This window comes from Apis cerana, linkage group LG4 (assembly GCF_029169275.1).
Source record: "Apis cerana isolate GH-2021 linkage group LG4, AcerK_1.0, whole genome shotgun sequence".
Lineage (NCBI taxonomy): Eukaryota > Metazoa > Arthropoda > Insecta > Hymenoptera > Apidae > Apis > Apis cerana.
This window is the reverse complement of record NC_083855.1, coordinates 11,990,596-12,003,247: the sequence shown is the minus strand read 5'-3', so window position 1 is coordinate 12,003,247 and position 12,652 is coordinate 11,990,596. Positions and strand designations below refer to the sequence as shown.

At 36.5% G+C, this 12,652-nt stretch overlaps 2 protein-coding genes and 1 long non-coding RNA gene across 51 annotated transcripts in view; 1 reads left to right on the top strand and 2 right to left on the bottom strand.

Moving 5' to 3' along the window:
* LOC107993914 (microtubule-actin cross-linking factor 1) overlaps window positions 1-8,820 on the bottom strand; it is a 75,165-nt gene extending 66,345 nt beyond the window's left edge. For 40 of the 48 annotated variants that reach the window (XM_062074298.1, XM_062074305.1, XM_062074312.1 and 37 more), the window contains exon 1: window positions 1,486-5,319. Coding sequence is in view for 5 of the 48 variants with exons in the window: in XM_062074321.1 (XP_061930305.1) it covers window positions 6,259-6,361 (103 nt within the window). In the remaining 43 variants the exon portion in view is untranslated. Of the gene's footprint in view, window positions 1-1,446; window positions 5,320-6,258; window positions 7,203-8,538 lie in introns of those variants that run through there. The other 8 variants (XM_062074321.1, XM_062074324.1, XM_062074330.1 and 5 more) reach the window with 4 other exon arrangements.
* Window positions 5,120-7,728, top strand: LOC133666049 (uncharacterized). Its single transcript, XR_009829588.1, has 2 exons — window positions 5,120-5,413; window positions 5,618-7,728. It is a non-coding gene; the product is annotated as an uncharacterized LOC133666049 (long non-coding RNA).
* Window positions 8,821-9,148: 328 nt separating the features above from the next.
* LOC107993931 (centrosomal protein of 89 kDa-like) lies at window positions 9,149-12,228 on the bottom strand. Of its 2 annotated transcripts, XM_017050613.3 has the most exons (7): window positions 11,940-12,228; window positions 11,547-11,826; window positions 10,881-11,476; window positions 10,293-10,780; window positions 9,959-10,211; window positions 9,624-9,883; window positions 9,149-9,511 (listed from the first exon to the last, which is right to left on the bottom strand). In XM_017050613.3, the coding sequence occupies exons 1-6, from the start codon at window positions 11,979-11,981 to the stop codon at window positions 9,629-9,631; spliced, it is 1,914 nt and encodes a 637-aa protein (XP_016906102.2). In that variant the 5' UTR covers window positions 11,982-12,228; the 3' UTR covers window positions 9,149-9,511; window positions 9,624-9,628. The 2 variants fall into 2 exon arrangements, with proteins under 2 accessions (XP_016906102.2, XP_016906101.2); XM_017050612.3 differs by having other exon boundaries at window positions 9,149-9,883.
* Between the last annotated feature and the right edge of the window lie 424 nt (window positions 12,229-12,652).

Sequence of the window (12,652 nt, the reverse complement as noted above, 5' to 3'; positions counted from 1 at the left end):
TGGACGAAGACGAGAGATGGGAAATCTGAATGGAAATCAAGGATCAAACGAGAAGCAAAATATCCAGCCATAACTGGAAACGGTGAGATAACGAGGTTTGAACGAGACTGGTATCGCGAGTGAGAAGAAATAATTGGCATTCCGTTCGAACGCCCGAGACGAGGCAATTACGAGAGTCGCGGCAATTTGGCAAGAAAATACAAGAAAGCAATGAGAGAATGACGTTCCGCCTCGTAGTACCACGCGCTTCTCGACGCATATGGGGTGTACGGGCGAAAAAAAGTAGAAAATTTAAGGATTTGAAATATTCGTTTGAAATTAAATTATTCGCAATTTGAAAGATAAGTCTCGAGTAGGAAGCTACCAATTTTTCCCTTCGTTTCAATCGCTAAAATTATCTCTTACGTTTTCCATCTATGCACTTGATCCGAACACCCGGTATATGCTTTTCTGGGAAGGCACGATGGGAATTCAGAAGCAGCGGGACAGCATTGGACGATCTCTCTCGTCTGGGTGGCGGTAATAATGGTCGCGTGCGCGCGAGAGATGACGTTCCTTCGAGTTTGGACGGTGCTCGAAACGGTGAAAACCAAGACGGATCTCGACTCGCTACGACCGATTCGGGGCAGAGAATAGGTCGATCGGACCAAATTAAGAAATGTCCAACGTACACAAGAGCCGGGCTCATACGTGATTGTGCGCCGGTATCTCTCGCACAAGCCGGTTTGTCATAGATCTCCGCCGGCCTGCAATTATTACGCAATCCCCGTATTCGATGAAAACGACTTTCTTCTTATTCACTCGCCGCTGAAACCGCCACGCCGTATCTATCTCTATATAAGTATCTATATACCACGTATGTATATACCACTCGACGCGATAACTTGACCGATCATGCCAACGCCTTTCCATGTACTTGTCCCATTGATAGAGCTCGATTCCTCGCGTCAATTTATCCCGTGACACGAGTTACGTTTCGGCAGGAATCGGGTTTCGATCTATTATCAAGTTTATTCGACGCTCTATCGATTTAGAACAACAACGAATGACATGAACCAATAACGCGTCTACTAAGTTCCAAAGAGTGTGTACGTAACGATTCTAAGAACACCGAATTCGAAACGGCGAAGGAAAACAAGAGCTGGGGAACCGATCCCCAACCTTGAATGAATCCCCTCTTGATAATATCAAGACACGCATTTCTCGTTTGCTGAATCGGTCGCTTAACCGTTCAGGACTCGATATGCCGTTTCGTGATTACTAACAACGCGCTGGTTAATGGAAGGGGCAGCCAAGAGACCGAGCGGGAACGATCGAGTGAGTAAGCACACGAGTGTCGGAGAGACAAAGAGAGAAACGGTAGAACCGAAAGAGAGGGAGAGATTCGACTCAGAGACAAAGGTAGAAGAGTAGAGGTATAATATCACGGTACGAAGCGTGACTCACGGAACGCCTCGTGTTTTGCTCACAGGCCAATGTATTTACCGAAATTTTTCGTTCGATATATACACGTATAGTATACACGTAAAGTATAAGCGATAATTCCAAGCGTGCACCGAACTGTCACGTGTATCAAAGGCGACGAGTAACACCCACGAGTTCCTTTCTCCGGGACTTAACGATTATCGCACTGTCGTATCGTATCGTATCAACTTCTTAAATCCGTCGCGAAAAAAAAAACACGGTAAATGATAAACATTATCACGAACGCTGTATTACACATTGGATGATACACGCGACGACACTGTCGAACGGAACAACCGACGGAGCAAGCAAGCGACCAACCAAACCGACCGATCGCCGCTACTCGAGACGTGGCACTGGAATTCTTGGTAGAACGTACCGCACGACAACGTTGACGAAGTCGACGCGCGTATCCGGAACCCCGCCGTAACACGGCCAGGTAGCTGTAGGCCGTAGGACGAGGACGGAGAGACTCGCGGCGAGAGGAAAGCGCGGCCGCGCACGCTCGCGCGCGGAGAAACGATCGGATAAGAAAAAGACGGAAAGGTGGACCGAGAAGGATGAATGGGCCGAGGAAAAAGGAGCACACACAACAACGGGTGGATAAGGAACAGTGCGACGAACGCGAGGAGGGACCGATACACCGAGAAAGAAAGAGAGAGAGAAAGAGAGAGAGAGAGAAGGAATGGAGACGCGTGAACGGACAAGGAAAGAGAGAGAGAGAGAGAAACAGAGAAAAGAAGAAGGGAGGAGGGAGAATGAAAAGGAAAGAGGAAGGGAGGAGATAGAAGGGGAGAAAAGGAGAGCGAGCGAGCGGCTTGCGAGTTGGAGAAGACGCGATTTGCCGCTCCGTCGTGTAGAGCACGTCGCCTCGACACAGACTGCGGCGGTCTGGACAACTGCCGCCCACCCAAGCTGCCTCTCTACCTCGAGCCTCGAGGTTCCAGAACCTACTCCTCGCATGCCCCGCCATTGCGGCTCGTTCATCCTTCACTTTCTCCGTTCGTTGGACAGAGAAATCGACACGGGCGAAGAGTCGGGGTGAAACCGACCGAAAGAGGAACAAAGACGGGGCCAAGGGACCACTGTTCGCTAGACAGAGATCGAGCGCAAGGCCTCTGTCTTTTTTGACAACGCCTTACAGGCGGAGTAGAATAGCTGCCGTTACAAACAGGTTCGTAGGGCAGGTCACGTAACGACAGGGGCGCGTCGAGAAAATACCACGAATCGCGAATTAATCTAACCAATGTGTGCCAAATGGGACGCGGATTGTTCGTTTCACGCGTGAATAACACGCTCTGATATATATTCAACCGCCTTTCTTAACCATTTACCGTTTCGCGGGCAAATTCTTCGATCGCCTCGGCCAAATGAAAATCGCGAAACCGAGTCTAATCCCACGGAAAGCTCGTTCTTCGCTAGGCGTGAGAATTCTTGCGATCTGGCGCCAAGCCAAATGGTAGCTAATTTTTTATTCGTTGATCATTCCTAACGTCGCCGATATTCTACCTCTTGTTTATGTTCGCGGTAAAACTAAGCGGCGCACGCGGCACCTCCGTTAACAGATGTGGACACTAAATACGCTACTTTCTTCCAGATCGCTAATCTCGTTCGTGATTATGAATGCAAAAATGTTTATCTTACGGGTATGTTTATCGAGATGGATATTTATCGTATAATATTCCATTTATATGATTTGATTCGATCGAGAAAAATTAAATATTATTAAATATTAGCTACTGTTTCAGTGAGAAGCTTTATTGATAAACAATCTAGCAGAATGATAAAAGAATTATCTCGATTGACGTAAGTTTTACTTTATCTGATTTCCACCTTTTACACGATGTAATTTTAACATTCCATTTCGTAAATTTTAAAAATTGCGCGTATCCCGTTATCCGACATTTCAAACAATTGTACATGAATTTAAACGATTTCTGGATGGTCCGGGACCAAGTAATGAAAAGAATACAATTCTGGCAAGATGGTCAGTTTCAAAAACATGAACAGGTATATGAGCCAAGAGTCTAAGAATTTCAAAAGGCGCGTAAGCTTCTTAACTTATAGCTTATAATCTCATCCTTTTTCATTACTCATCCAAAATGTTCACGATTTTATTACGGTAAAATCGTTTGGCCAACCGTTGAAACGCACTGATCAATCCCGGCGAAAAATAATTTCAACTCTTCTAACGTTATATCGTAATGTCTACTACATACTCGATGAGTTTGAAGCAGCGGTTCTTCCGACTTATGACCTAGATCCCACCGGCTAACTTTTTATCTCTTATTTTTATTTTTTCTTTTTTTTATTCTTCTTTCTCCCTTGGCATGCACATACGGATTCCTAACTGTACTGCGATCGAAGCGAAGATTACTCCACGAAATATATATTAAATGGATCTCTGGAAAAGAAATTTAGTTTGATCGCACACTTTGAATCGGTCGATCGAACCCGCTTCCATCCGTTAACATCCGTTCGAAAGATGGTCCGTTTAACGTTTCCCACGACGACCCGGAACGATGAAAATCCTCGACGACGAATAAGGAAGTGCTCGACAAGAAAAGAATTTTCCAAAACAGGTGAGCAAAACAAAGAAAGAAAATTAAGAGAATTTCTCAATTGCCACGAGAATTAGTTTCGCAAAATTAATTAAGATCTTTGTCTACCTATCCTTGCCACTTGAGAGAGAAATACACTCGAGTTCTACTCGATCCTTCTTACCTGGACCCTAAAAGGCCCACGACAAACAAAAGTGCGAGATGAATCACGGACACACTGATATCTTCAGGTACTTCAGGTACCCCAGGACATCTAGCGAGCGGTTCGTGAAGCCTGCGTCCGTAGGCAAAGAAAACCAGGCGTCGTAACAAGCCGTACATATACGACAAACAGGTGCAAGAACCTGTCCAAACTGTTTCCCCTCCCAAGTTTCGAAACCCGATTATCGTTTCTAGGAATATTTTCAGAAAATAATAATATGACGGAAGAGCAAGTGCGTGAAATTATTAGAAAAGAATTATTATTTAAACGAGTAGACAGGGAGCAACGAGAAGGGAGGGAAGAAAAGAGCGAAGGAGTAACAATAAAAGTAGGAAGAGAAAAAAGAAGACGTTCTCGAGGCTGGGGCATCGAACCGTGACCCGAGCACCTGTTGCCGCCTCCACGCTCCTAGATTAATGCGAGCCGACCTAACCTGCCGCCGCCTCCGCTCACTCGCCGCAGCGTAGGCATAGTAAACTGGTGTATAACCTCTCGAACGAAGATCCCATGGACCGTGACCGCTGAAATGCACCACGCTCGTGAGTTCATCGACGCGAGGATGTGGTCGAGTCGTTGCGTGTCTGCTCTTCTTCTTTGATCGCGACACAAGTCGCTTCATTCATCGTTCCCCGGCCGTTCAACGTAGTTAGAAGTCGTCCCATCAAGTCGAGATTCGCTCGTGTTCTCGGAAACTCGTAAATTAATGAGATAAAAGAAGAAACGGCGGGCACGAGTCTCGTAAGAGGCAATTGAGAGAATTGGTTACTCGATAGTACAACGGTTACTAGAGCATTCATGATAGCGCACCAATAGGTCGTTATAATTAGAAACAATTATGTTCGCGTGCCTGAGATGCGATACCTCGATATCGGCTGTTATGTATCTATGGTACGAGAGTTACACACGTTGCGTCGATCGAACATCACTTTAACGACGCCACGTGAAAATGGTGCGGAACCCGATGCTTTTGTGCACGTGAATCAGAGCCTGTAATTTCACGAATCGGGTGTCCTACATGCATACGATCGTATATATATATATGCGTATATCGTATGCGCGTAAAGGAAGATAAAGGGAAAGAAAAAAGATAGAAAAAGGAATTATCGCGGAAGAGATTCGTTTAAATCGAGTCCGATTGGAATTCGTCCGATGATTAAAGCGACGCGGAAAACGATTGGCGACGAAGGTGAGCGATAAAAAAAATTCTCACGGTAAAATGATCGGCAAACTGCAATTCGATATTTATCGAATGGTTTCGAGTATCTATTCCTGGTCAATACCCCGCGTCGAAGGTCGACTCAAGATTACACTCGCAAACGATTCTCATTTCCTACATCGCAAGAATTTACAACATGGCTAATTTATGACTCGTTATATTGTACTTTCGAAGGTGCTGCGTGTCAGTTTTCAGAACTGGCTGGAGAATAGCAGATGATATACACCGACCTGCCATACTTTCCAGTTCTCACGAAACCCTAATGCGCTAATCGATATAATCGATAAGGGGTATTTGAAAGAGAATCACCAGAGGATACGAAGGGTCAAATAAATTTTATCAATTACAAACATTATTATTGATTCAAATTCACGTCGCGGCGAGCGAGTAAGTATCATTGATTAATATCGTCCACCTTGAGAAACGAGATTGATCGTCGTTATTATTAATTCAAAATTCATTACATGCTAATATTCTGGTCTATTACGTATGTTGTCGTTTATAACGATACTGGTGTGGTCTCGTAAGAGACACGACAAACATCATCGCCATTTAACGTAATTATTTCAACACATTCAACACATTCGTATATATAATGCTCATTTTATAATTGATCGAACATTTTATTCGTGTGTATACGGTGTTTATTATTTATTACACTGTATTATTTAAATTTTATTTTCTTTGGTAAACCCCTAATAACATTTGTGAATCGCGCTTTAAATGAAAACGAAAAGCGAAAGGTATAACGGTAGAAAATTAAATACGTAACCAGCTTATGAAAATGGAAACTAGAAAGAACGATTGACACTTACCAGCAATCCGTAAGACGGCTCTGTCAGCAGGATCGAGCTGCAGGATACTCAACGGTTTATCCTTTACCCATTCCTTCAAGCTTCCGTCCAGCTCGAACTCCATCCTCTAAAACTGTTGATTGAAACTTCTTTTTTTTTTTTTACACCATATTCGTGCAACTCTTCTTTTGCTCGGCACTGTTTCACAACCACTTGGCAATTTCACAACCGCGACACACAAAGAGCTTCTAAGTATTACGTCGTTTTCGTTCAATAGAGTTCGCGAGGCAGTGGCGAATAGTGCACCGAACTAAGTCGTCGTGTTATCGACAGCAGGCATTTGGCAACTTTACACACAATATTAGACACGACATCCTCGTTACCGGTCTCTTCCTCCCTGATTTAGATTTCACTAATGATGTTTTCTTTCTCTTCTTTTCTCTACTTCGAAATTAATAGTTTTATAGTCGAAAATAGTTTCAGCCGAACGAAAAGCACGTGGAACCCGTATACATGCCGCGCGTTTATTTATTGTACACGACTCTGCTGTAGGGTAGAGTAACGTACCACGGCGTAGAAGTGCACGAACTGCACCGGCGTAACGGAAGGAAGAGAGGTGGCAAGGAGACGACGAACAGGGAAAGCGTACGCGATGTCTGGCGTCCTTTTGACGATACACGCCAATACGTACAACAGTTGCTTAGCCAGCAACGTAACGTGCTTCCAGCACGCCGATAATCAGCAATACTTCGTATCTTTGTCGTCAGCGGCGCTTAGGTCAAGTTAGATTTGGTTGAAAATGGACAAATCAGATTCGACTTCTCTCAATTGCAGTCTTCAATTCCCGTTGTTGCTTGTATATTTTGTGCCACAAATCGAAGATTTTTCAATATTTCATTCGTCAAAATTCCTTAAGTTTAATTCCACCCTCATTATCCTCGATACTATCTTCCATTTGCAACATTCTATAAATATAAATATAAACAACATATTCTTAATTTTTTCTTTTTTCTTTCCTAAAAAATAAAATAATTATAAATTGTACAAAAATAATTGGTTTTTGAAATAATTGAAATAACTAAAAGACTGAAAAACAAAAACGTGTTCGAAGGAGACGAAAGAAAAATTGCATAAATATTTTAGTCGCATAAATATTAAATCGAATTATTGTGGAGAAAGTAATATTTCTTGTTATATAGCGCTTTCTAAATATGTTCAGAATATGATTAAATTTCATTTAGTAGTCAAATGTTAATTGTAATAATAATGTAACAATATTATTCTTAATTTAAATGCGTTTTAAATGCAAATATCACAGTGCAAAAAATAAATCAAGAGAGATCTGATACAAAGAACCGGAAGCGGATGTGGCAACATTCAAGTCGAACTAATTCTCTGGCAACGTTAAAAAATTGAAATGTAAATTCTTCGATATATAAATCGTTTTATTTCTTTATACATATCTCTGCTAAAATTAAAGAAATATCTATACATTGTTTGTTATTTCTTATTGATAAAATTAAACAATTATTCTTCATTTGAAATGTTCATTCTAATATTTTTTTATTTTTTTACATGTTTAAACGGAAAATATTTTTTCAAACTTTCGTGATTTTATTTTAAATGAAAAAAATTTTTTCGATATGTACAACTAAAAACTTCAGTTTACGTGTACATGATCATGAGAAATAATTTTATTCTCTTTCTTCCTCATTTTTTCCGTATATGAATTTTTTGATTTAAAATAATAAAAAAATATTTTTGTATATATTTTTATTGGATAAACAGATATTGGAAACATTCTTGTCTCAAAACATTCTTGTTGAATGAAACGAAGGTGGATCTAGTTATTCTCGGGTTAAACCTAACCTAACAATTCAGGAAACGTAGCGAGAATACAGTTAGTTATTTCAGCAAAATGACACTGAACTCTGAGTTTGCGCATCACTAGAATGTACACGATATCTCGTATAATGTTATCGTAAAATTTTGATGTTTCTCAAATGCGAAATATATACGAACAATGTGATGTTGCAAATTAGCGACATCTGCGAAAAACATTAGTGCAAAGTAATAAAGATAACCATTTTACTGAAAATAATAAAATGTAGTAACTATGATTCATTCGAACATATCGGTTCGAATCTTAAAACAAATGCTAATTTGACACGATACAATGTGAATAAGATGATGCATCATCTTATTCAAATTTATTTGTATTATTAAAAATACGAATTTATTAAAATCTTTATAATATTAACAAATCGACGGAATATCGACAAATCGTACGATATGCATTACCGTTTGATCATCTGTCGAGTAAGATGCGAAAACAGGAAAAATCAATGTTCACCGGTATTCTCCTAGAGTTTCTTTGTTGGCAACGAGACAGCCCAATACGAAGAATATCCTTTTGTGACTTTTGATACACTTTCCAACAAAAAACACTACGTACTTGTATATAGAGACATTGCATTATCACTTATCATAGCAATTTTCACGTCAGAAATACGACCCGGTTTCTGACGACGCACCTAGCAGACGACATTTTGCTTTTTAACGAACGTATCCGAAGCTCTCCGAACTTCAGCGAACTACACTGAATAATCGGCAGCTGACGCGATTTACGAAACTAGTCGATGGCTTAGTAATCAACCCTATTTCTCGTGAATTAGTTAAATATAATTTTTCTCATCATATGAATACAAATTAGTTTTATCTATTTTCTATCCTGGTTTTTTTTATCTTTTTTTTTTTTATTTTTCAGATATATAATTTTTCTTTTGAAATACATACTTGTGAAAATTGAAAAGTAACTTTGTTTTTTATAAATATTGAAGGCAATAAAAAGGATAAATGGAAAATATGGAAGGAATATGAATTTCAAAATATATCTTTAACAATCATATCTTACACCTGAAGAAATAATTATTTGAATATATATATATCGTATTGGTGGTTGTTATAATACCAATACACATCAATATATTATTGATGTTCTTTAATTTATTATTAAATTCTATAAAAAAAAAAAGGTTAAAGCTAAAACAGGTATATTTTACATATGAATGAATGGAACGCGTCTGACATCATACCTATAACGGATGACATCAACTTTTCACTGTATGATTATTAGTCTCCACTGCCATCAGTCGTTCATACAGTGGCGTCCATACGGTAGCCTTCGTAGCCATTTGTTGCTTCATTTGATGTCACCGCTAAATAAAGCGACTGACACGGTCGGTAAATACGAGGACGGTGTTTCGAGTAGCACCTATTCCATAATTAGATGCTTATTACGAGATTGGTTAAAAATCAATTTCAAAGTCCAATCTATTATGGATGATCGTAATATGAGTTTAATAATATTGCAATATTTTACGAACTTAATTCACGAATTTTTTGGTCCAGTACTATAATTGTTTGGCTCATCTGTTGCCTGAAGTACTCGTCTTGTTAACGTATCTTGACTAGAATATTTTCCTTTCTGTAATTTTTTAATAATGTCTTCCTGTTCTTTAATTACATCGTTTAAATGTTGTATTTTACGTTGATAATCGTGTTTCATTCGACGTACATGAAGTTCTTGTAATTTTATACGTTTTTCTACAGAATCTACCTGTTGTTTCGTACCTTTTCGAACAATCTGAAATTATAAGTTATTTAATTTTTTTTTATTTTTTTTTTTATTTTTTATCAACAATATAAATTTTATACATACTTCTAATTGATTTTTTAAACCTTCCACTCGACTAGTAATACTTTTACCAAGACGATCCATATTTGCATTTTCTTTTTCCGTTTCACGTAAAAAAGAGAGTAATTTTTCTCTTTCTGAAACAATTCTTTCATACTCCGAAAATAATTCTTCGCAGTAAGCAGTTACTTTATTTAATTTCTCTTTCAAAGAATTACGTGAAACACGAGTCGAATAAACAAGAGTTTGCATTTGTTCACTTTTACGTTGCGTTCGTCTAAAATATATATTGTTATTATATATTAAGAAGAGATAGTAAAAGATGTAAATGAATAAAAAATATAAACGAATAACTTACTTTAAAGTTGTTTCAAGATTATTAACAAGTCCTTTCAAATGATTTCTTTCGGCTATAACCATTATAAGTTTTTTCTCATTTTCAGGTTGAATTTCCTCAATATGTTTTATATGATTACAAAGATCACGTTTTTCATTTTCATATTGATATTTTAATTCATCCAATAATATTTTACATTCTTCAATAGCAGTAACATGAACAGTAGTAGGCACTGTTTGTTGTTCTTTATTCCTCATTTCTTCAAATTCTTTACTTAAAATTTCATATTTCCCTCGTAAATTGCTCAATTCTGATACTGTTATTGTATGCTCCTTTTTTAGAGCTTCATTGCATTTTAAAATCACTTCTATTTTTGATTCATATGACGAACGAATATCATTAGTTTCTCTTTTTATATTTAAAGTTTCCTTTTTTAGAATATCATTCTGCTTCTTTAGCAACGCGGTATTTTCAATCATTTTTTGTATTTCCTTTGTGTACCTGTCACACTATATTTTTTTATTACAGTTATTTATATGATAACATAAATACATTTTTTATTATATATCGCATCATATGTATAATCTTATATTATTTATAATTATTTACCTCTGATTTCAATTCTTCTACTTCTTTATGCATAATTTCATTTTCTGTAAGAATTTGTTTACATCTATTACTAAAATCAGCCATTTCTTGTTCATACATATATATAAGTTCTTGTTTTTCTAATAAATTTTCTTGATAAGCATTTAAAAGTGGACCTAATGCATGAAAATTGATATTTCCCCAAATTCTCGAATCATATTTCTTTTCATTGTTACAGTTATTAGATGCAGAAACATTTTCATGTTTTCGGTCTCCTAATTTGTCTTGGTATCTTTCTAATTCAGCATTTAACTGATATACAATTGTTTTTAAAAGCGTAATATCTTCATTCGATTGAATCTTTTCTGTTTCAAGTTGTTTATTTTGTTTAAGTAAATTAATTTTTGCTTCTTCTAATTCTTGAACCATCTGTATCAATGCTTCATAATGTAAACATAATTTCTTATATTCCAATTCCCTTTGCTCCAAAATATTATTTAATTTTTGGCATTCTTCTTGAATGTTTTTATAACATTTTTCCAATTTATGATATTCATTAATTACTTTCAATGTTTTCTTTGAAACATACTTATCTTTTAATCTCGATAAAATAATACCTGGAAAAATATATAATTTTTATTATCGCTTATTCAAATAAAAAATAATCTCATATCATATATAAATTACCAGAATCTGCATCATCCTTGTCAAACGATGTTTTTTGAGAATCATTCTCTTCGATTAATTTTTTACTTCTTTCATGTTCATATATTTTACTTTTTCTTCTCGAAAGTACTTCATCCTCATGACTTTTCATATCATTATCATTATCAGTTATGCATAGATCTGATAGATTCTTATGTGCTTTAAGCGTATGTTTTGTCTTTGAAATATGTCTGCGACGATATACCGGTATAAAAGTTGTATCTTGATTGCTTTTAACACTTGTTGCTCTTCTGTGACTATGCTATTGTATAAAAAAAAAACGAGGTTAAGATCATTCGAAAAACTAACATAACCTCTCATTTTATTTACAAATGTAATATATAATATATTTGTATCAAAGGTAATAATAATTACCTTTTTTCTCTCTTGTTCAATACTAGTATTAACACTGGCCATTGCTTTTTCTTTTTTTGTAGTTTAAGATATAGTTTATAAAATCATTCATTCGAAACTAATCAAAATATTTAAATTAGCGAATAAATTAACCAACTTCGCACAGTAATAATATCACAAATTTACTTAAACAAAATATGCATACATATATTTGTATATCACTGCATATTTTTATTAATTTCCACATTTGTATCCCATTCATCGTCATAGTAACTAGATACGTACTTAATATACTAATACTAGATGGCGTTTAATTCAATTTTCGGTTCTATTCTAATCCATCTGTTTTTATCTTTCTGCTTATTTGCTAAAGCGATTCGAAGGTATAAAATTCGAAAAAAACAAGTAGATTACAATTGATGTTTTCCGTCTTCATTTCAAAATAATTGTTTCAATAAAATATTTTCTAATAACTTATTATATAATAATATATATTATCGATGAAAACTTTATATATAATGAAAATATATTTTTTGTTTTTTGTATTAAACGTAATAATGTAATAAATGTAATTAATGTAAATAAATTAACTTGATAAAACTGAATAATGATTTTTTTTTTAATAGTAGTAATATCGTTGTTGATTATTTGAAGAATAACCTATATCTTTTTACCTATATCTATTCCGATTAAAAAAAGAAATATTACAAGAAAAATGTTTTTGGTTAAACAGT